Source organism: Dunckerocampus dactyliophorus, chromosome 10 (genome assembly GCF_027744805.1).
Source record: "Dunckerocampus dactyliophorus isolate RoL2022-P2 chromosome 10, RoL_Ddac_1.1, whole genome shotgun sequence".
Classification (NCBI taxonomy): domain Eukaryota; kingdom Metazoa; phylum Chordata; class Actinopteri; order Syngnathiformes; family Syngnathidae; genus Dunckerocampus; species Dunckerocampus dactyliophorus.
The window spans coordinates 22,757,253-22,781,703 of NC_072828.1; the positions used below are offsets into that span (position 1 = coordinate 22,757,253).

Consider the following 24,451-nt stretch of genomic DNA (forward strand, 5'->3'; position numbering starts at 1 on the left):
GTTAATTACAGTAAAAGGGAGGTCCAACATAAAAGTTTATAGCACGGCTGATTCTGGCATCTCCTGGGCCATCTCTTAATTATGCTGCCATAGGCTTAGACTTGTACTTGTGTACATGATACACGAAGCTTCCCTTTCTCCTTCTTTGTCTCTCTAGCTTTCCTACCGCTATATCTAAATTTCCTTATTACATTATGTCTGTTACTATGGATACAGCTACTGTTAGGTGTGCTGCTACTAAACAGTTTCTCTCTCTCTCTCCCTGTGGTTGGGACAACCTGCTTCCAGCTGTCCCTCAACTCTGTCTCTCTCTCTTTATTTCATCCCAACCGGTCGAGACAGATGGCCGGACCAGAGAGCTTGGATTCTGTTTGATGTTACTTCCCTAAAAAGAGTTTTTCCTTGCCTCCGTCGCCAAACGCTTGCCCATGCGGGGTTCAGTTAGTTCTCTGTAATGTATGAGGAGCGTGCTTCTAAACCAAAAATGACAGATTCTTAGAAGAAGATAAATTATGTGATAACTTTCAAAATGTATTTCGTGGCCATTTTGAGTCACTGTATAATATTATAGACCTTTCCTAATGAGCAGTAACACTATAAAGCAGAATTCAAGAGGATGAAAATGAGTAATTGACACAGTCAGTATAAACATCTCACATACGACACAACACAACACACTGAACACCAACAATGTCCATATTACTCACCAGAGGAGATGGGGATAGAGAAATGTTGCCTATGGAGGCTTTGAGCTCTTCAAACGAGGGCACTGCCACAACTTGATCGGCCGGGAGGGGTTTAATCTTAATTTTGAACTTCTTCCTGTGGTCCTCCTCTTCTTCTGACTCATCAGAGGAGAAGAAATGTGACTTAGGGCAATGTGGTCGAGAAGAGTCAAGGAAAGTTCATGTTTGTTCACCCAACAAAACCAACAGCAAGGCAACAATGTGATCCTCAGAGCTTCATCCCTTGTGAAATTAGCCTGCCGATGCTAAGTATTTTTGCATAAATGCAAAACACATGCATTCATTTTGTCCACTGTATGTGAACTATTGTATGTGAAGCATTGCCACGTTTGTGAAGTGTGTTGCAACAGGACTTGGCACTGTTTTGGTCCGCATTGCTGCAGATGTTACAGGTAATAGAGTGATTTGCTTTATGTACAATTTTCTACTATACAGTACTGTGAGCACATGGCTGTGATGCAAATTTGGACATAAAATCCATCTTTTTGAACTATGTAAGGTTGTATTTTAGTCCAAAATGGGTTTCATGTGAAAGACAGCCGACTACCAACTGCACATGATAATCATGTGTACTAAAGGAATCCGGAGAAGGGTTTTGATCATCCTTGGTAAAATCAGATCCATCGAGTACTGCATGAGGATATTTGGCTTGTCAGTCTCATCTTCAGGTCTGATGCTATAACCCTCTTCATCCAATTCAGGGGAGTTCTGAAACACAGTAAAGCTCTGTTTAGAATTTCTATCGGGAGATAAATTGCCCGATCGTCACTTGAAGTGATTCAATATAATCTTGCTACACATTACGGTAGTTTCCTATGTGTGATAATAACTGAATAGGTTCTTACATATCTGTCCCAGTCAATTTCTCCATAGAATCCATTTGGAGCGCCATTGGTCTTTCTTTGAGACTGAGAAAAGAAGATTACAAAACAGACTGCCATCAGGCAACCTTAGAATAGCAAAGTAATATTTGGAGTCTACTGCTCACACAAATCAATCTAATGCAACTGACTTTTTATTTTTATGAATAGCAATCCATGGTAATCTAATGGAAACAACAATGATAGCTAAAGAGTCTAGATCAGGGGTCACCAGGTAGCCCCCCACGACCACATGAGATACCCGCAAGCCTGCCTTTCATTCAGGTTTCCAGTTAATAATGAAAGAACAGTAGAAAGAAATGCATTCTGAAATACAAAATGTGAGTTGTGGACACCAGCATTTTGTTAATGTTCTGGTAAAACAAGCATATTCGCTTTGTTTGGGTTTAAAATAAGCTCTGAAAATAAATGTTACAAAAACGAGTAGCTCTTGGTCATTTTCATTTTGCAAAAGTGGCTCTCACAAGGAAAAACGTTGGCGACCCCTGGTCTAGATGCATATACTGCTCTCTACTCTACAGTATAGGCTAGTCTGCTACGAGGACTGGTTTCAGTACCGATTCAATCTCTTGGGTTTCCTGGCCAGTGAAAAGGACAAACACATTAAAAGTGGATGATTGATTCAGTCTTGCTTTTTAATGTCAGAAGAAATAGTTACGACAAACAAATCAAATCAAACCATCTGTGTAGTTTCCTACAACAATAATTTAATGCATTTTTAAAAGTCAATGTTCTAAAAACCGCATACTGTGTATATGTACAGGTACTTACACCTCCCTCTCTGTCTGGGGACCCCCTGTATGAAATAAAAGAAGAGAGGAGAAATGAGAATATACATGGAATTGAAGAAATGCCTTAAGTCCATACCAAATCAGACTCCAAAAAGATTGGCATGCACAGCAGCCAATAAGCATGTCCTAAGTAATGTTTTTTTTGGTAGCAATTACATTCCACACCATCACAGTATATCTAACCTCTGAAAATGTGGCATGAGTAGCTATCTAACCTGCTTTGGAAGAAAATGAACCTAAAATTGATCCTGTCGTTGCTCCTAATTGTTATGCAATACACAAATACGTTCAGCAGTAATCAATCGAAATGACCTGGTTGGAGATGATGACCAACGGAGAACAACTTACGCAGAGTCACTGTCTTTCTCTTTCTTCCGTATACCAAAGGCCTTCCTGGTACGTTTTTTCAATCCTGAGAAAAAGAGATAATTGATGAGTAATTGCATGAGGTAAAAATACTGTAGAGTGCAAAGAGGGGGACATGTCCTCCAGCTATAAAATATCCAATGCAGGCTGTGTTCATTTACAGTATTATTTGACCTTTTATTTTTGGTAATATAGATTCTTTGCATGACTCTGAAGGAAAACACTTTCTCGGAATGATATCTTTGTTCATGGACATAATAGATGGAAGTAGCCTTGTGACGCACATGAGCTATTTTAATTGGAAAAGCCATTAGCATGATGAAAATCAATGTACCAAGATCTTTATATGACTATGGGGAGAGAATAACCAAAGTTGTGCATTCAGGAAAAAAAATAATTATTTATAGGGGAGTCCCGAGCCGATATTGGTATCGGTCATATATCAGCAAAAAACAAGTATCAGATTATATCAGCCTGCATCTAAAGTCTCCGATACTTATAGTCCGATACAAGTAGTCCATTCCAGACTCCACCCCAGCAATTCTATCCAGCAGCACTCACAGATAGAGACGACGTGATCACAACAACAGCGTGTGCTAACATGCTGACAATAGCAAGGAGTAGGACTGATGTCGGCCATGTGGCAGTTTTTTGTTTTCCGTGGTGGCAGAAAACATTTGGTGGCATTTGAGCAACATCACAAAAAACGGCATGAGGATTTTCGGAACACCGACGCTGTCCGAAACATTTGCAAAGACTGGAAAAACCTCCCTGCCTAAAATTCATTGGCTATAACAGAGAAGAGCCAGCCCCTGTCGGTGGTAGTACTGTCGGGTTTAACCGCTTCATTGAGCACCTTGAGCCCCACTACAATGACGATAAAACTGTAGCCCAGATGCATAAATAAGTAAATGGGCCTGTTTTTCCTGTGTTTGAATAATCTCAATTGATAAAGCTTTTTCTAACATTCCACAACACAAAACAAGTAATAAACACATGTAGGAATTGTGCTGCATCAGATCGATATCTGATATCAGCACAAATCATACCTATGTTTATTACTTATTTAAATGTTATATACATTTAGAAATGTTTTATGTACTGTATGTAAAACTAGAATTGTAAAGCTACAAAAATGTGTTTTGTGTTAACATTTTTGAGAGTCAACTGCTGACGACACCATAGACGGGCAACGTAACTTCCGGGTTTCGGTTCCCATTTTGCTTAGCTAGCTAACTGGATTCTAACAAGGAAGGATGTTTTGTGATAAAAAATAAATTAACACTACCACTGGACTCACACAGTGTATCAACAACACAAGACGTGGGTTAGATGTGGATTAGAGACGAAACAAAATGAATTCAAACTTGTGCACCCAACTGTTATTAAACAAAATAAATTGAATATAGGGGTGTCACGAGGCAAGACAATACACACTGTTGGGTCGTCAAGAACGAGACAAGACAAGGTTATATTACTACATTACTTTTAAGAAAAGTACAATGAAAAGATATAAAAAATATATATAACAATATATTGCAATGTAGTCATTTAATTTCTACTACTAGTCTGCACTTTGTGTGTATGCTAGCGGCTCTGCCTCCACCCACCGACACAAGAGACTATGACTGACAGAAGGGCCCACTCCATTCATGCCGTTATTCTAAGGAACAAACACGCTGAGGTTCTGAAACCGATGCACAGAGTGAACCCTCTTCCTGCTGTATGGAGGCAAGAGATGTGGAAAACCGACATGCATGCACATGGCAATATATTCAGTTATTGAGCACATTTTCATTTATTGTGTGATTCATTAATTAATGTATTATCATCACAGTCATAGTGCCCATGAGACATTATTTTTCAAATGAAACATCTTGTCACGTTTTAATCTCTCGAGATCTTGTCACACGATTTCTTGTGACACCCCCATAGACACTGTATAATCATCATTTAAATCAGGGTTCAAATAAGTCATTACGGGCCTGAAATTCCACTCTATTTCTACGATAAATACATCTAAGAACGAAATCACAATCCGTCAACAGACTTTGCTTCAATAGACTAACTTTGTCAGCTTCAATTTACAAATCTTAACTTTAACCGGAAACGCAATTCTGTCATCACATCAGATCATGGCACTGTACTGTTCCATTTATCACAATATGAATTGAATACAAATTAACTGGTCTTCATTTTGTTGACTCATTGCTTGATCAGTTAGTTTAAGTGTAGATTGTATTGGTATAATCAAAAAGGCCACTCTTACCCCATATGAAAGCCCAGTTGTCACCCTCCATGTGTTCTTTACTTATTTGGCTCTCATTCTTCCTCATCCTCCACAGCTTTTGACCTGACCGACCAACCTATCTCTCCATATGTACTTCCTCAGCTTCGCATATGCGCGCACACACAGTGAACTCCAGAGCAGCAATCTGATGCGGCTCCCAGCATGTAACACACACCCAGACACAACCGGACACACGCACATAGTAACACAATCATGTTCTTGACCTGTGCCTTGCACTTACATTCACCACCACTTCATCTGTGTATGAAATAAAAGGATGGTAACAAATTAGTCTATTACTAAAGCATATCTCATTTCTATAAATGAGTGCTGGACAACAAGAGCCACACAGTCACAATATAAACAAAAAAAAAAAAAACCAATACATTTTGGTGTACCTACTTCCAGCTGCCATTGAGAATTCCCAACTTTCAGTGACATGTTACACAATAAAATCTAGCAATCTCTATTAAAAATATAGATTTTTAATATGGCACACCTACTTTTGCAACAGGAGTGTTGGCATCTGAAGCTCAGCGAAGATACTGGAAAATGTACTTTTGCTTTTCAAAAGCAACTTAATTGTTCAAATGTAGGTATAATAAGGAAGCGTAAACCCCCACACACTTTTTTGGTATTTTTCTGATATCTTTACATTTATACATGTGAGCGTGAATGTAATTCTACAGAGAAAAGCTATTTGTGACTGGATAGTATAAATGTGACAACTACATGAGAACACATGCCATAATAAGTTCCTGTCATAAGGATGCAGACAAAGTGCTAATTTAATTAGCGTGTTCTATCGAGAAGCAAGTAATCTGATTCTGGGAGAGTAGATGAATTAAAGTAGACACTGAAGAACATTTGAAATCGACGTGGTTTTTCCACGTTGACTTGCGTCATTAAATTTTTCCTCTCTGCCAAAAACTGAAAGTGCACCAATTCTAACTTGTGGGACATACAGTAAGGGGGACATTATCCAAAGTAAAGTATTTGTGATGTACAAAAATGTCAATTCTACAATTTACTGTCGACAAGATTGGGAAATAGCCCTAAAAAGAGAAAACAATCCACAGGAGGAAAACTACCCCGTGCAGAGCAGCTGAGAATGTTAATATTAAATCAACAAGAGGGCCACCCTTTAACCTACGGGAAGAAGTTGCCACATTAGCTTGAGAAAAAAAAAAAAAAAAAAAAAAAAAGAGCAGGCTCAAAAACACTGTAATTACACCAAGTCCATGCAAGTTTATCCGGAATTTGTTTAAGTCAACTCCGTACAGGAGCTACACATCATCTGCTTAATCCAAATTCACATCGCAATTCAATGTTTTTGTAGGTGATGACAATATCCATAAATTAACAATTACAACAAACAGCTCCAGTTCTCACACCCGACCGTTCACAAGATTTAGGGGTGGCACAAAAATGAAACCTGGGATAAGTTTAAAAACGCACCAACCTCGTGATATGGCACTTCCACATCATGTGCAACAACAATGCAACATTTTAAACACAAATATGTTGAAAATGTAGAGGGCACTTTAGAAAGTGCCATAATTTGGAAATAAGTTAGTAGTTATAGTAAAGGAACAAAGGACATCTATTTAAAACAACCATGTTTGCTTTAATATACTTGTTAACTGATTTAATACGCTTGCTGCCTCCGCTTCCTCCAAAACAAAGAAATCTAAACCATCTCGATGATCCGGTGATACGATGGCAGTATGCTTTATACAGAAAACCAGAAGGCAGATTTAAAATATTCCTTCGTGACAGTAGCTAGAAATACTGTGTCCTTTCCACTCAAGGAATGTTCAGGTGTGTGGAACACCGTTAAAGATCACATCTGAACATTCCCTGAGGGGACTACCATGGAATTTTTTGGCAACTAAGCCCAGAAGCAGGTGGTGCAAAAAAAGAGAAGCATATGGCTCCACTGCTAAACAAGCACAACGGTTAGTATACAAGGAGACAGTTAAGTGGCATGCCACAGAAAGAGACAAAGTTGAAGAGTCGGTAACAGTCTGTATTTTACAGATGTTGACGCCGTGGTGGCGGGTACTACGTTAATCTTAATCGGTGACAAATACTATAGCTGGCATACAAATTAACTCCCGAAATGCTACAAGAAAATAGCACCAGCTACTTTGGTTGTGCCACACCTCTCACAAGATCAACATAGTTTTTCTTGTTGGACTTCCTGCTGTGAATGCTTTAAGCAAAACAACCTGACAAAGCCAACACCAACATACAGTACGTACTTAACTCTCTGCGTGTTCTGCTCAACCCTGCAGAGGAAAAGTATGGCTAGATGTCTTTCCAAATCATTTTAACCCTTATGAAACATGATTTAAGGCCACAGCCTAAGCCCCATATACAGTATCTTTAGCCCATTAGCTTTTTTCATGTTCTTGAGAGCTTGTGTCTGTGGCAGAGAAAAGACAAAGTAAGGTTTTTATCCTGTGGAGGCTCAAAATAGGCCTTGGCTGCACAATGCAGGTGGCTACACCCGAGCTATTAACTTGCAGTAACAATGCATTTAATGCAGGCTCAAAGATGTAAAGAAACACCCACATTAAATGCCAGTTTTGTTGCTGGTGCCCCTCAGGGTCATTCGACATCATCATCCACTGTTAAGGAAAGTGGGTCAGGGCCAGAAACCATATAACAGCATGACGACCGTTTCTGTGGAGATGAACAAAAGATATTTGGAAATGCCAGAGCATGATGATCTACCTGTGCCAATGTTCTGTTATTCATTTATTTAGGTTTAAGTGTAAAAAATTAATGGAATAGAATTTTCAATTAATGCCAAAGAAGTACATGTTTACGCCTTTTTAAGTATAAATCAGTTGTTAAAATAAGTCTATTGACATAAGTCTACAAAATGTCTGTGAAAATGTGAGCAATTGCCACAACCTAAATGTGGTTTAATTCATTTGCCTTTGGATGTTGAATTTATTTATTGTAGCGGGCAAGATGTTGTGTGATATCCCAAGTTATCATCTTGTTAATTTATTAATCATGTGTGACAATAAGATAGGTAAAATAGAAATAAGAAACATAAGAAGGCAGATCTATGCAAAGGTTGATTTGATGGCAAAAGTTTAGAAAGTCATGATATGTCATACTTGTTTTTGTAATTTTAACTCAACTGCAGTGAGAACCAGTTTGTGTATTCAGCAGCTCATAGCTTCATGAGAAAGAAGCAGGAGTTGATAGTTTGTGATTTTAGTCTTTATGGTATATCCGCACACAAATACAATGTCTGCTCTTCCAGCAGCCAATCAACTCATGGTGCAACACAAACTAAAAACGTAATAATAGTGTAATTCAAATACAACATAAGACAACAGGAACACCAACCAACTCAAGTCCACGGATCAGAATGTGTGGTAAATGTGAAACGACATGACAGTAGCACTTTTATTTCTGGGGCCAAAGTCCATCACCAATCAAGTGCAAAAAAATTAACAAGTCCTTGATGCACATTTTTATCCAGATCTGTAACTAAATGTAATGGGTTCTTGCTCCAAATTCAAGAAAAATGTACTATACTATGCATTACTAGCTCTGCTTTCTATCCCCGCTACATTACCCTTCTTGTCTCGTCCATTACCCCTCTTCACTCTACCACTTACAGCTATCATTCGTCGGCTTTAAATCACATCATTCACACCTTACACTGCAAATCTGAGAGAAAGTCTGTTTTTTGATAAAAAAAATAGAGGATGTGTTTTTTGAAAATATAGATATATTTATGTCCTTGTGTTTCAGAAGCTTAAGCTTTTGAGCACGACCGTACAGTAGCACGGAGTGGTGCAGTGTTTCCCATACATTCATTTATTTGGACCGCCACTAATAGATTTGGCACAGATTTGGCAAATTATGACGCACCTGGTCTTCCTGAGAATAAGAATAAAGAGTAGGAGAGATCAGCGCTGCCAACTTAGCAACCGTAGTCAGTGAGTATCAGACCCCTCTGGACAATCTTTTTCAAAAAAGCGACTCACAACAAATCTAGTGAGTGACACTTTGGGCGACTCTCCGTACCGCTCTTCTCAACAAGCGTCGAGTGTTGCTGCGGCCCCTCCCCCAACTAAACGCACTCACAGGCAGGCCCATCTTGTTTGTGACATAAAAAAAAACACAAAAAGAAGCAGAAGAAAGTTAATTTGTAGTTCTAAACTTACCGGTTTTGCTTTTTGTTTTCTACTTGCTTTTTTGCAATTGCATCACGGTCAATTATGCAAATTCAACAATTACGTTATTATGCAGCTTTTTTTTTTTATATGTAATCAGGCTGTGCATGTGTGTGGTTGTTGTTTTGTTTTGTTTTTTTCCCAAAGGGTGGGCAGTCACCCTGTAAATACTACTTTTCTGTGTGTCGTGTATTCATGTTGTCCTCATGTCACGTGCTGTATATACAAGGGGTTTCAACAAAAACAGTATTTATGTTCGTGTCAAAAAAATTGTGTGCAAAAACTGAGTATAACTAATAAACTGACTCTCCTCCCACAAGTCTGTTTCTTAAAAAGCCCCATTGATCAGGGTGTCAGTTCTTCATAGGTCACCCTTCAAAAGACTCCAAGAATAACTGGAGGAGAAAATGAACAGAGCACTGCAACACTCTAGCGACTTTATGACTTGCACAATAGAGTCTGGTCATTTTTGGGGTTTGAGGGTCAAATAACGGAAATAAGTTGCACCGACAGTTTCTGTTTTATGTCAAAATGGGTGAAAGCAAGGCATCACCAATCAATGCACAGTAATCTTTTTTAAAAAGAAGATGACATAAAAAGGGAAAACCATGTATTGATAATAAGGTTACCTAAATAAAACTAGTAACCCATGGGAAACTGTTAACATCAGCAACAGTTTGAAGCCACATCTTTTCAACTCTCTGACATAGGATTAAAATAATGCCAGTGGTTTACATCTCCCCACTTCCGTCCTATAACCGGAATTCCCATTTGGGTTAAGGCGCACCACTAAATCCACCCCTGCCTGTTAATACCTTGATTATAGGTTTGGTTGGCAAAAGGGAATGCTGCATCTTTCCACAATCACAGTCCTCAAATTTAAGAACCAATGCTATCAGAAGGTGCGGAAAAACTGTTATCATCTATCTGCCAATACTCTTTTCATGTCCACATTGAGCACTCTTTCACCAAACCTAAAGAAATGTCTACCATATTTGGCATACGTCACACTTTTTTCCTGTGATAGGTATGACATATCAAAATACATACCGTTTATAATTTAACATGTGCTGTCTTTAAGTTAAAGTTGGATGGTGGTTCCTTTTTTTAATTTTTTTTTATTTTTAAATTGCTAGTAGCGACAATAATTCAATGAGTTGAGCTTGTGATGCAGTTAGGCACGCAAACTGAATGAGACAGCGCATCCCGAATGCATTTCGTTACAGAATACTTTCTAATACGCTTCTGCCTCGGAGAATATGCATCTGTCAGTAATGTGCAACTATAATTATATGATACCTGCGTGGATAGACAAATGTCGTATTTTAGATAGCGGTGTTGTTTAATTAGGACGCTAATTGTGTTTAGTTTGGAGATTGTAGCTGCTGTCAACCGCTGACTACCTAAATACACATGTATGATTTTCAGTTTATTTTAATTCAAAAATGACGCTTTGGTGTTAAAATAGAGCTCTTTGATACGTTTCAACACATCGGAATGCATGCAGGCATCATGTCACGTACTGCAGTGGTCCTCAACCTCCGGGCCGCGGCCGTGGGTCATTTGGTACCGGGCCGCACAGAAAGAAAAAATAATTTCCATTATTTCATTTTTTTAATGTTTTATTTTGAAAAGTGGCCGGATTCTCTCTGTTACATCCGTCTCACTTGACGCATGTCCATCGTGCGTGTGCTAACTTTATCTCATGCCGCACAGATAGACTACTACTGTATTTTTACCATTTTTCTTTCATCTCATATTTGGTGTCAAATGCTGATACAATGTGGGAATGCATAAAGGTAAGTTTTGATGACTTATTGAGTGCTAATGTGCACATTTGTCTCAAGTTAATTCATGCTAGCGCACTTCCTTTTAGCACACACATCAAACAGTGATGTAATAATCTTTCTGGAAAAACTTGGCTGGAACTTGAACTGGTGGATGGTGGGTCAACATTCAATATGTGCTTTTAATTTGATGTTATTTATGTCTTAGTTTTACACAATACATAATAAATAAGATAAATTAGATCGCTATGATGTACGAACCCCCCCCGGTCCGCGGGAGATTTGTGGGAAAAGGTTGGGGACCACTGACGTACTGTATTAAAAGTGTCTTCTTTGAGAACACGCTGACATTTATTAAAAAGGTCAATTTTTATTGTATTCATATACAAAAAAAAGTGACTTATTTCAGCTTATGTAGCTTTTGTTTCTCTCCTCGTTGGTGTAAACATTGCTCGCTCCCTCTGGCTTCATCTTCTTCGCTTGAGAATTTAATGTTGTTAGGAGCGGTGCCTTTACACTTCTAAAAAAAGCTCGCTCTGGTGATAGCTCGATCATACCGGTAATACAACACATAGTCCACCGCCCACTTATGTTGTTTTTCCTCTTCGTGACGTATTGATGCAAATTACTTTTTTGAGACTTATACTCCGGAAAATACAGTAATTACATTTTTTAAGCTGATTCTGACATTCTCAAATGCTTGAGATTTGTTCTTAGAGTCTTGTGTGCACAGGAAGCAACAACCACAACAGGAGACATCACAAAGGAAATGTAGCAACTACAATTATGGGACAAACATCGACTAAAGTGAGGTTGGCAAACATACACTCAATGCAACTAAAGCAATACCCAAAAGCAGAAAAACCTAAGACAGATCATCTGCTTTATAAAAGCTGAACATAATTACACATCCTAGGTTCTGCAACAATGTGACTTTAGAATTAAGACGTCCCAATGCTAATAAAAACAAACATTTATATAACAGCGGTATTTCACTTTCAGCTTTGTCACTTTCAACATAAACTTGACTTGGGCTGGGAATAACAGCTTACCTCGTTCACTGACTTAAACAACAAGCAAATTAGTGCTAGTGTGTATGAGGCTTCCAGTAAGAAATAGCATACATAAAATGTCATTATTTTTTAGGACTGAATCAGGGAAAGAAATTATATTGACGAATAGGGGTGGTGCGTTTGGTAACTGCTGATTATTTAAAATACCTGAAGTTATCACACACCAAATGAGCACACTGCAATAGGGTCCTTCAACAACTGCATCACTTAAGTAAAAGCAAAAAAAGTCTCTATAGAAAACGGCTGCATACATACAAGTACACTGACGCATGTACACTGCTGTGATCAAAAATTGTCCATTGTCGTCTCTAAAAGAGGTCGGATTCAAGGTTTCGGGTACGGTACATGTAATTCATTGTGGCGCACCGCCACAACAAAATAAAAGCTGCAACATCATTAAAACGAGAGTTAAAAAAAAAAAATTGAAATCAATGTTAAGTAGTGTATTGTATGAATGGCTATATATGCTACATATATACACATATATCTTACTATTTATGCACGTTTACCACAATTACTTGGAAAACAATTTAAAATATCATAAACATTTTTATTTTGATGAACATGCACAGAAATCGCCTGTCTGCCATGTGTGACCAGATAAAAGCGTGCGACCCGTCACATTCACTTTGTTCTTTATTCTAATGAGAATGAAAAATAGTCCGCAAAACGTGGGGCCAATTGACTACAGCTTGTCACAGGCTAAGCTTAAATATGCCAGCGTGTGTGATTGGAATAACACGTTTCAATGTTATTCCACTTTCCGGCATCTTTGTTTACACTTTTTGCCTCTCTGACGGGAGCTAGCTCGGTCGTTTTTGTCCCACGGGTGAGCTACAAGTGGCGATCACGTTCATGGGATACATGCTAACTTGCTTTTTTAAAGTGTCACTCAATCTTGCTCTCTTGTTATCATTGTAATACTTATGGCATGTCTACAAAACACTAGTTGCGTGTCCAAGTTGTTCAACATCAACGGGTAGCTCGTACGCTAGCAGAAGCTAACCAGCTGATGTGGATTAGTTCGCCAAAGAATATTTGCTTCACCTCTTTGTATTTTTTTTACTTTTACACCTGTTTTATTCAAACACGACGCCTGTATTTCATGAGAAATGTGCACATTGAGTGGAGATGTGCTTTGTAAATAAAGTGCGATTTAAATGTTGGCAGTCACATAAAACAAAAATTGATCGCCTCTCCTTTCTTTTTGTCAAAGTAGCTTGAAAAGTGCTGCAAGTCGGATGCACCTGTGCTATAAAAACCCCGGTCTCTGTATACCGTTTATACACAGAGAAAAGAGAACGTATGTGTTCATGTCTCACATAAGAATTTTGGATGATGGTCAAAATTCCCCAAAAAAAGTGCAGTTTTCCTTTAAAATGTCATAAAGCAGTAGTTTTTGGCAGTTTATTTTGGACCATCTGTCTCCATGTTGAGACTTCAGCATACTGGCAGCACTGAATGTATGCAAACAAAAGGACACAAGACAACATTTATGCTTGACAAAGCAAGACAAAGCCAGGACAAGACAAGTCGTAATCCTTCATTTTTACCAATTGGCTGATTCATACTGACAAAATCATGGCTCAAAGACAATTCAACAAAACAACCAGCCAAAGTTTCAATGTGCAAGTGGCCCTCATGGGTGTTTTAGAGTGAGACTGGATATGTGCCACGAGAGTTGGTTAAATTACTCAACAATTTTCTCCTCAGCCAACTCCCAAGTTTCCTTTTGTTTTCCTCACTTTTAAATCAATGGCTGCTGCATTTCATGGAGGGGCTGATATCTGCAAATGAGATATCCTCTGTGAGTCACCCCTTTGAGAGCAGCAGCAAGAACGACCCAAAGACAGACCTCTTTTAGCAAACCTTCATGCAATCTGAAATATACAATGTTGTTAGTAATGAAGCAAGGCCTGTGTTCTACAGTATTTTATCAGCTTGAATTAAAAAAAAATATTCAATAACTCTGAAAATGTGTAATGTCACAAACAATGTAAGAAACTTCTGATGTTTATCGCATGCCGAGTTCTTCAAAACCATCCCCTTTACAACTGTCACCCACCCACAAACATCACACCATTTCTCTGCCTGGCCAGTGTAGCTCTAAATGCTTCTAATCTCTTCCTGGAGCTGTGTTTTTGCATCACTGTGCTGTTGCATTGTCTGCTGATTGAAACTGACATCTGTTTGCATTGGGTCCGCCTCTAAAGCCGCGCACGACAAATACATCGGGTGACTGCTCACGCTCATACTTCAATAACAACTAAAACCACCAGATAGGAAGACATTTTTCATGACTGTATTATGTTAGAACAATGTGTTGACAAAAGTATGTTCATGAAGAAGGGAAGATGTAAGTAACAACTTCGTAGTTGGAAACTTTAAAAAGCACTATAAGATAAACCAACTCATATCCACTTCATGGTTATGGTGAACCCTACCTACTAGGGATGCAATGGTACATGCAGTCGTCCCTCGTTTATCGTGGTTAATTGGTTCCAGACCCGACCGCGATAAGTGAATTTCGTCAAAGTAGGGTTCAATATTAATACATGGAATATTTCCGTGGTTAGAGCATACAACTTTCTAAGTACGGTTTTCACCATTATTAGAGCCCTGTAGACATTAAATAACACCCCTATACTCACCTTTACACTCCTATTATTATTTGTTTACAACCCATTGCTCAACTGTAATGCGCAGGCTACGGGATCACTGCAGGGACACAAGAGACAGCTGCTGCTTTAAACATAGCATGCTACACAGCTAACTAGTTAGCCTTCAATTTATTTATTCTATACTCAAGAAAGGGTTTCAAACGGATTGGGACAGAAGGACAAATGAAGAAACCAAAAACTTACCACTTCTACAGAGAATAGTAGAATAACTTTTTTTTCCCCACTACTACTACTACTACTACTACTACTACTACTACTACTACTGACGCCTAGTGACCAGAATACTACATTTGACGTGTCTTTCAATATTTTTTTATTAATAAAGTCCATAGTCAACCAAGTAGTAGGAATGCTCCAATCGATCAGCTGATTTTCATAAAAAACACGTGATTGGCATATGCCAATAAATGCCTTTCAAAGCCGAAAGGGGAATTGGCAATCGCCCGATCTACCTCTATCTACCAAAGGGCAAAGGCCTGAAAGTCAGCCCCTGTCTCCTTTTGCTGTGCCAGACTGACAGTTAGCAATTGAGCTAGGGCTAAAGCTAAAGCTGGCCAGAACAAAGACCAAAGCTACTACGAGGAAAATGATGGATGCATTGAACAAGCAGCCATTTTCAGTCGCTGTGCACTTTATTTTTGGTACAAGGCTGAAATCAGGTTTGCGGTGTAACCTGTCGTGTATGTTTTGTTTGTTTGTTGTAAAATGTGAAAAATAAAAGACAAAAAGGAAGAGATGTAATTTAGTAGCTTGGACAGCAGCCACTTTGTAAACTTTTCATTTATATTTGGGAGAACCAGCTCATGAGCAGTTAAAACAACAAGTTTGTCTTGTTTCGCGGGTATTGTTAAATGTTTTTCAACAAAATAAGATTGGAACATTGAAGGTGTATGCTGTCAGTTATTTTAAAAAAATTAGTATCGGCAGGTAATTGGCAGGTCAGGATTTTTAAAAATCTGCCCAAAAAAATTGTAATCTGTACACCCATAGTTTACGAAATACTTTTTTTTCCCCGCATGATTCCCGCGTCATTTAAAAGGATGGTCGACAATGAAAAAGGACTAGCAAATGATAATGTTATTATATTCAAGAAGTTAAGATCTGATCAAATTTTGAATGTTTAAACTAAATCGGATAGGTTATGGGAAGGAACTAGTTTAATGTCACTTGAGAATAAACCTGTCACCCCAGCTGCCACAGGATTACACAAGCATGTCTGTTTATCTGGCCCTGAATCTTATGTGTGATTATGTAAGTGTGTCAGTGATACAGGGTGTGCCTGCTTTAAAAAACAAAATGTCAGTCAAGAGAATTGTCTTGTCGTTGAATATATTCACAAATAAGAATGGTGCAAAGAAAGTGCACACAAAAGCAAATGACAACATTTCCCTTTTGCCCTCTCCTTTTTGTTCATCTGGGTCTCTGTCAAATTATTGTCAACCACGGCCACAGCGGGCTTACTCCACAGTGACAATTTCAACAATAAACTACATCTCACAAGTGAAGTAAACACACAGACTAGCATGCAAGTAGATGACTGAATCAATATTTACTGTAGTATTTAGTCATTCAACTTGAACATTGAAACTATTTTCAATCTAAGCCAAATAGTTGGTGTCTTATCTATGCTGCTTAACAGACACACACTACCTTCCCTTATTATAAATTATATGAGGCAACAATTTAATCAACAATTGTTGTACAGTCACATTTTGAACTGCACAACAGAAGAGCAAATGTACGAGCTTTACACCGTTTCTTGCTTTGAAATTGTGGGAGTCCGTGTTAGAATGTGTTGAAAATCTTTGACCGGCGACACCATCACAACATTATGACTCAGAACAGTCTGGTTACTGAGGTATGTTTCTGACGTATGCAATTGCTCCAAGTCAAACATTTTCAAACATCAGCTTTGTCCTGCATTGTTATGCTCCCAGCGATATGCCAAAATCATATGAGTTATGAACAACCAAGTATGATGTACCACTGTTTTGGGGAATCTCTTCTTAAACCCAGTAACTAAACACAAGAGTCAGCCACACGGGTGTTGCCAAGGAAACCAGACATCCTGACTATTTTGACATTAAACCTGGCTATGTTAACATCAACCTAGTTAGCCTCCAACACATTTATTCTACAAGGACAAAGTAAGAAGCCAAAAACGTACAACTTCCACACGGAATGGGATAAGTGTTTTTTTACTGTGTAATGCCAGACATGCCGTGGCTGACTCCATGCAGTGATAGGGTAATGTAATGTAAGGTAATGTCTCATCAGTGCAACATTACTGACGCCTAGTGACCAGAATACTACATGTGACTTGTCTTTCAATATTTTTTGACTAATAGTAGCCCACAGTCAACCACGAAACAGCAATCATTTATTAATTATTAATTAAAAGCACAACAGAGTTCAAACGGCGAAGTGGCGAGGGATGACTGTACACGCAGTTGCACAAATATATTGGAACTAAGATTTTAGTTTGACATTTTGGTTAAAAGAGGACTAATGCAGTAGGTGCTCCCTGAACTCTGTTCTGCAACGTCAGGGGTTTATATGAGTTTGTTCAGTTCAGTCGGGCAAGTGGCAAGCGCCCAGTCTTGCGGCAACAACCTGGCCTGCGAGTAACTGGAGCTCACAGGCCAACAGGTTTGACACCCTGCAAGGTGCAAAGTCACATTTTTGTGGACTGAATTTTCACTTGAAATAGATTAGTCACTGTCTTTAAAATATATTTTTGCAATGGAAAGAGGTTTCCAGGCAAATCAATGACAACTGTTAATTGAATGTTTGCTTTGATGCCTTGAAACCAAAACAAAGTAATCAACCCATGTCTTCAACTCCATTTGTTTGCCATTAACACCAATACAGGCCATGCCATGAAGCTTTAAAAAGCAAAGATAACAAGGATTAGCTTCCAGTTTTAACACTTGACTATAATCCTGCAATCACACAGGCCCTGCTAAGCCTGAGCTAGCCATGCAAATGGAAGCAAAGTTGTTTGTAGACTGTTTTTTTTTTTCTCCTCCGAATGCAGTGGCTGCCTAACACTTGGACTGGCTTGTGAAAAATCTGGTCAATGAAAGGACAGAACACTAAGCACAAGAAGGGAGCATTACATGATATGATTCTTAATTGTGCGTTCACGTGTTACGTGTGAATGTTGTGTTTTGTTATATGAGACACCTGAAACTGCAAATAAGTTGTATTATTTATTATTTTATAATTGCTGACCAGTCACACTCAAGACTCAACATATTCACATGTCTGTCTGACTGTACGATTAAAACATATTTTACAGATGGACTTTGTGGTGTCTGGGGCTCATATCTAACATGTACTGTGAAACCATGTACTGTGTGCTGTCCATTTTGGTCAGTGTGGACTGCGAGACGAGATTGGGTCTTATGAGACACGATTTTAACTTCACTTTTAGGACTTTTAAGGACAATGAAAAAATATATGACAAAATATTGCAATTTACTCATTGAATTTCTACTATGTTACACTCTCCTGCACTCTGTGTGTTTGCTACCGGCCCTGCCGCCACCCACTGAGACAAAGAGACTGTAAGACTGACAAAAGGCCTCACTCCGTTCATGCCATTGTTCTACGGAACAGAGGCGCCAAGGTGCTGAAACCAATGCGCAGAGTGAACTCTTTTCCTGCCTGTCTGGAGGCGAGAGAGAGACAAGGAAAACAGACACAAACGCAGATAGCAATGTATTCAGGCTGGCAAAATTATCAAATTCATTTTAATTTATTGTGTGATTAATTAATTGATTTTTTATTGTCCCAGCCCTAGTGCCCACCAGACTGAATGAGTAATCTTGTCACGTTTTAATCACACAAGATCTTGCGACACCCCTAGTAATGACGTAACACTGATTATAATCATGTAATTGTATGTGTTGGTGCACTGTTTTTTTTAAAATTGTATTTCTGATAACTAAATTAGCCAGTTTAATCAAAATGACCACTTCTGCTGGAAGTAAAAACGCTGTTCCCAAGAAATTTCTAATGACTGTAAACATGCTGACATGCTGTAAACATGGACAAAAACAAGCATAACAAAAAAATACTTGCTATGCATAGCAGCCACCAGCTTGATGTGAAGATGTACCACAATTAAGAAGGCTGGTGATTAGGGGTGGGAACCTCTGGGTTCCTCACGATACAATACACGATACAAGGCTCACGATAACCATTATCTCACGATACAGCGATACAGCCATTATCGATATATTGGTCAGGAAATCCATCTACGATAATCTGCGATACTACTATTAAAGAGAAAAACAGATATTTTAAAACGAGGAAAAAAAACATGTTTATTTGGCACCATCACTTGAACACTTCGCGTCTTAACAGTGAGAATATTTTAGTGCAGCATTTCTGGAAACTAATGTCTTCTTAAGACACTTTTATTGCAATATTCCTGTAAACAAATGAGTGTCTTTTGAACACAGTCACTATTGTAGTGCAGCATTTCAGTAGGAAACCTATAGCTTATTTTATAAACAGTGACACCCTTTTTGTGTAACACTGCTGTAAAGTGCAACTTTACTGCAAGGCATCTACCTGCACATTTTGAGGGAACCAACAAAATTTGATAAACAAGCTTTTGGTGAAATGTTTTTGACTTGGTATTTCGTAGCGTGGCTCCAATGTGCGCATCATAAAGCGCACAAAAGTCCTTCTCCAGCTTTGTTCCACCATCAGTACTGTAAAAGCTGAAATGCATCCACACTTTTGACTTGTTGGCTGCCGGTGCATCTTTCAACTTCTGTTTTCCGCTCGTGTCCGCTATGTTCTCTCCTGTTGTGTGTTTACTTCGCTTGCCGACTTCCGCCGACTTTTCCGTCGCTCCTGCGAGGCGGGCCTGTAGCGGACCGCCAAGGAATTGTGCAAAAGGAACTAATGAGTGAGGCAGTTTAGAGTGAACGTATGTAAATCAAAATTATCGATACTTGGCGGCCGCATATCGATAATCGATCGGGAGATAAAATATCGCAATATATCGCCATATGGAGATATTGTCACACTCCTACTGGTGATACAATCTTCCACCTTTCAAGGAAATGTGCTAATACAATTGTTAGGGGGTTTTCATAAGAATGTTGATTTGCTAAACACAGGAATCCTAAACAATGTTACTTACTTGAAACAAAATGGAACTAAGAACTATAGTTAAAGGAACATGAGTGGAGGTACTGTATTTGAGTGTCAGCTGCGGCCTTCCCCCTAATGATGTCATCAAGGAGCCATAAAGCCATTATTAATTTGTTTTTATCTTCTCTATGCTCAAACAAACAATGACGGATCAATCCAAACATGGGTAGGTGCCAAGGCACATATGTAAGACCAATTAAGAGGTGATGCGAACGCTGCATATGCACAGTGTCATACAACAGTAAGAGTGCATGTTTTACACAACATACAACCATACAAAGAGAATTTATACAAGTGAGCCAGCTGGGCACATAAGCCCTCCTGCACAATACCTCTAAATAATCCTTTAGAAGGGAAGTGGTAAAGGGGGGTTGTTGGGAACAAAGACACAAAAGGTATACACGATTCAATTTGTGACACCATTTTGCCTCTGTGATACAGGGTCTGTGCCTTTATACCGAGAATAACAGTCAATGGAATGTGTGCACTCAAAATAGCAAGACATCTTATGACATTTGAACCCCCTACTTGCCAGCCCTGTAGGACAAGGACATAAGGGAGGATTACTCTAAATCACACTAGGAAAGAGAACGGCATGTGAATAAAATATTCCATCTTACCTTCCATCATGGTTGCAGATTTGCATTCCTCTACCTCCAATTATCCTGAACTGAAATCGGGAGATGTGGAGAAGAGAAGAAGACACCTCGGTTAGCAGAGAGCTCCGTCAGGATTGATGGACAGTACAGCGGCCGTGTGAGTGTGGCTAACGCCCTGGCTAACTGTGAGCCTCTAACACCCCCAGACGTCGCCTGTCAACTGGCCAAAGCTGGAGAAAGGGCCAGACATAGAGAGATACAAAGAGAGAGAGAGAGGGGAGGGGTTGGGGCCTGGTCAGACTAGCTGCAGATAATACGAGCTAGGGTTTTAATCCTCGGATGCTGCTATTGCAGGGCCTGCCTCTGCTGCGACTGCGGCTCTAACCTACACGTTCAGCAGAGGATGCTTAGAGGAGGGGAAAAGCTAACTGGGGGAAAGAACCAGAGAAGAGAAATAGACAGCGAGAGGCTGAGAGGGTGGGAGGGAGTTTAGTGTGCATGTGTGTTCGGGAGGAGGCGGGTGGTTGTGTTGAGGAGGGGCCGAGGCATCTTGCTGAGGTCATAGGCAGGCTCAACCAATCCCTGAAGCCCTTTGAGGAGTCACATGGCCTCCGGCCTGACTCATTGGGAGGCGCTCTTCAAGCTTTTCTCTTGTCTTGACAAAATACAATCTCCTCAATAGCCTGCCGAATAGGAGCAGAATACACAGCATAAAAATAAACACATGTCAACACACCGCTCCACCCCATCCTACCTTATTATGTCAGTGCAGTGTGCTGTGCCTGCCCAATGGTGGCGAATGACAATTACTTGCTCGCAGGCAGTGAATAGAGTGCTTATGCGAATCCAGGAGGCACCCCGATTTAGAAATGGGCAGGCACACACACACGCACGCGCGCACACGCACGCGCACACACAGAGCTACACAACTGAACAAAATTGCTGAGCACTATGTCTACAGCTACTCCGGTGCGTCTGCCTCTGTGTCTAACCCTACCTGGAATATCCTACTCATTTCCCTCACTCCCTTGCTGTCTCACTCTGCTCTCCTAAGGCAACGGGACAATGATTGATTTGTGTGACGTCATGGCAACCCAAGCTTCGACTGCAACCAACAAGCAGATGGACTGACCTCAGCCCCCGAGAGGGGTGCGTGCAAGTTGGAGGGTGTGCTGGCTGATCTGAGAGGGATGGCTAAAGGAATAACGTGGACAGAGTGATAGTGGGTCATTTATGTATGCAAATTAAAGGGTTGAGAGGAAGAAAAGACACATACAAAAATCCAACATTGCTTTGAGTCTGACTATCTGACACCATATGTAAAATAAACAACAATAAACAGAAATTTTAAATTGGAACCAGTCACAAGGTTCATTCAATGTCCGTGGGTCGACCTGTGATGTTTATCAACGTACTATTCCTTTATGAACATTGTTTTTTTTAAACAGTGTCACAGCTAAGGTGGCACCTATTCCATCTCACTTTGTGGGCAAGAGGTGGGGTGCACCCTGGACTGGATGCCAGAAACTCACACACAGACAGACAGACAACCATTCCCATTCCCATTCGACCCGATGTGAAATTATTTCCAGTCTACACTTAACCTTACATTAACCTTACATGTTTTTGGACAATCTGGTGGCAACTCAACCAAGCACCAAGAGGTCTGAGCAGAGATTTTTAACCCAGAACCATCCGGTTGTGATACAGACACTACACACATTCACACTGTGCAGCCTACTGTATTATTTATTACTACTGAAGTATGACACACCTATGACACATCACAAGCCATAAAGGTTACTGTATTTATTGGGTTTAGAGATACATTTTCATAGCATGTTCACAAGTGAATTGAGAATTATTCAGTAAGCAAATCTCTCTCAATGTAGCCATCTACAGTCATGGAAAAATGATAAAACCACCCTTGTTTATTCAGATTCTTACTCATTTTAATGCCTGGTACTACTAAAAGATACATTTGTTTGGACAAATACAATGATGACAACAGAAATAGCGCTATGGCAGAACAATGCCATCGCTATTAATATAAGAACTTACGGTAAGTGATTTTGGTTATTATCAAGAAAACCATGGAAATTGCTAGTACTAAACTCTTATGAGCTGTTTTTGTTATTATCATTAACTTTGTCCTAACAAATGTACCTTTAGTTCTACCAGGCATTAAAATGAACAAGAAACTGAAGAAACAAGGGTGGTGAAATCATTTTTTCCTTGACTTGATATACTTCCACTTGTCATTTGTCTTGTCCAACCCCACGCATGCATGCGGTCACAAGTAAAGTGAAATCCCTATGTGTTTTTGTTATTAAACATTTCTTTCACTGCCTATTTCTCTCATTGTTAATTTCCCAATAAAACAAAATAAAATAGCACGTGAAACTATTTCCATATTTCTATTTTAGAAAACAAACATACAGAGGTAATTTATGTGATGGTATCAAAAGTGTATTTGCATAAAATCTGATCGTAGTCTACATCCCTACACTTGCTTCACGCCTGCTTTCTTCACTCGCTATTGTCAAAATATCATTTCCTCTATTGCCATCTAGTGGCCTACTTGACGCAACAGCTTTTGCCAAAGGACACCTTTTTGCAAAAGTATTCATTCATTCATTTGCAGCGTGTCAGACCTGGAGGCAGTGCTGTATTTGCCACTTACTGGTATTACTTTGTGTTTGTTTTTACCTCCACTGCTGGGGTGCGGTCTGTCACAAGGTACATATTTCCGGTACAAATGTAGAGGTAAAAGTGATGCATGTTACCCAAACAGATAGATGGTTTTAGAACAAAATTAAGCACGGAGGGGGGCTTGCTAAAGAAAGCCTTCGAAATTCCCTATAGTGGCGCAGCAGAAATAAAAAGGCACACTCAGCTACGGTGATAACCTGTGGGAAGCCAAATTTACTGACTACTGCCTCCTTTACGTATTTTTACTTTATTGTTTCTTCCTTTCACCCGTGGGGGGCAGTCTTACCTTAGTCTGGCTACCAACAACACCATGCTCAGCAAAAATGTTCAAAGAGGAAGTAAAAAGTGACATTTGTCAGTTTTTGTAGCTATAAATATATATGCTAATACTTAAGTGTCATATAGTGGTGCCAACTATCTAATATTTCCAGATAAAAAGCATTATAATTGGAATAACACCCCTATAGTCACCTTTACACGTGTATTAGCCAATATACTAGACATAATAGAAAATAAATAAGCCATTTTAGACATAAATAAGAAGATAGACTCACACGTTAGCATTGACTGCCCCTGCGGTGGCTATTGTCTCATCAATGTAATGTTACTTTTACTGACACCTAGAGGCCTGTGTAGAATACTACACTACTGCCGCTGTTAGTGGGTAAGGAGAGACTCACTTCTACTATGGGAAACAACGAACAACAAATACGTTAACTATAAACAAATAACTCTTTACAAAATATGTGCCGCAAGGCCTGCTGGCAAGTCGGAAGCACTCCCAGCAACACTTGCGTATGTGTAGGCTCTCAGTCGTACAGGAGTTGTCCATCGAGGAAAAGGCTTCTTGAGACGTCATCTGTACTTCTGTGAAGAAGGTGTGGGACGTTTCGCCCACTCTTACTGTATTTAAGGCCTAAGTTATCAGCACTTATTAGTTCGCTGACGAAGCTCTTTGGATGAGGAGCGAAACGTCCGACACCTTCTTCACAGAAGTACAGATGACGTCTCAAGAAGCCTTTTCCTCCCAGCAACGCTGTGTAAGAGTAAGCACTGCCAAGTCTCTCGCAGCAAGGAGTTGCCTACAGAAGTCTAGGTTCTTAAAAACCATTCATATTCTAAAGAGCCCGTTCATGTTCTGAAATGTT

At 39.5% G+C, this 24,451-nt stretch overlaps 1 protein-coding gene across 12 annotated transcripts in view; it reads right to left on the reverse strand.

Annotated features, from left to right (window-relative positions):
• Positions 1 to 21,487, reverse strand: part of sgip1a (SH3GL interacting endocytic adaptor 1a) — a 50,015-nt gene extending 28,528 nt beyond the window's left edge. For 6 of the 12 annotated variants that reach the window (XM_054788966.1, XM_054788961.1, XM_054788965.1 and 3 more), the window contains exons 1-8: positions 21,346 to 21,487; positions 20,613 to 21,274; positions 2,767 to 2,830; positions 2,399 to 2,423; positions 2,185 to 2,205; positions 1,592 to 1,654; positions 1,389 to 1,454; positions 708 to 878 (exon numbers count right to left, since the gene is read on the reverse strand). In XM_054788966.1, coding sequence (XP_054644941.1) covers positions 708 to 878; positions 1,389 to 1,454; positions 1,592 to 1,654; positions 2,185 to 2,205; positions 2,399 to 2,423; positions 2,767 to 2,830; positions 20,613 to 20,622 — 420 coding nt within the window. In that variant the 5' untranslated portion in view covers positions 20,623 to 21,274; positions 21,346 to 21,487. The remainder of the gene's footprint in view (positions 1 to 707; positions 879 to 1,388; positions 1,455 to 1,591; positions 1,655 to 2,184; positions 2,206 to 2,398; positions 2,424 to 2,766; positions 2,831 to 20,612; positions 21,275 to 21,345) is intronic. The other 6 variants (XM_054788968.1, XM_054788972.1, XM_054788969.1 and 3 more) reach the window with 2 other exon arrangements.
• Between the last annotated feature and the right edge of the window lie 2,964 nt (positions 21,488 to 24,451).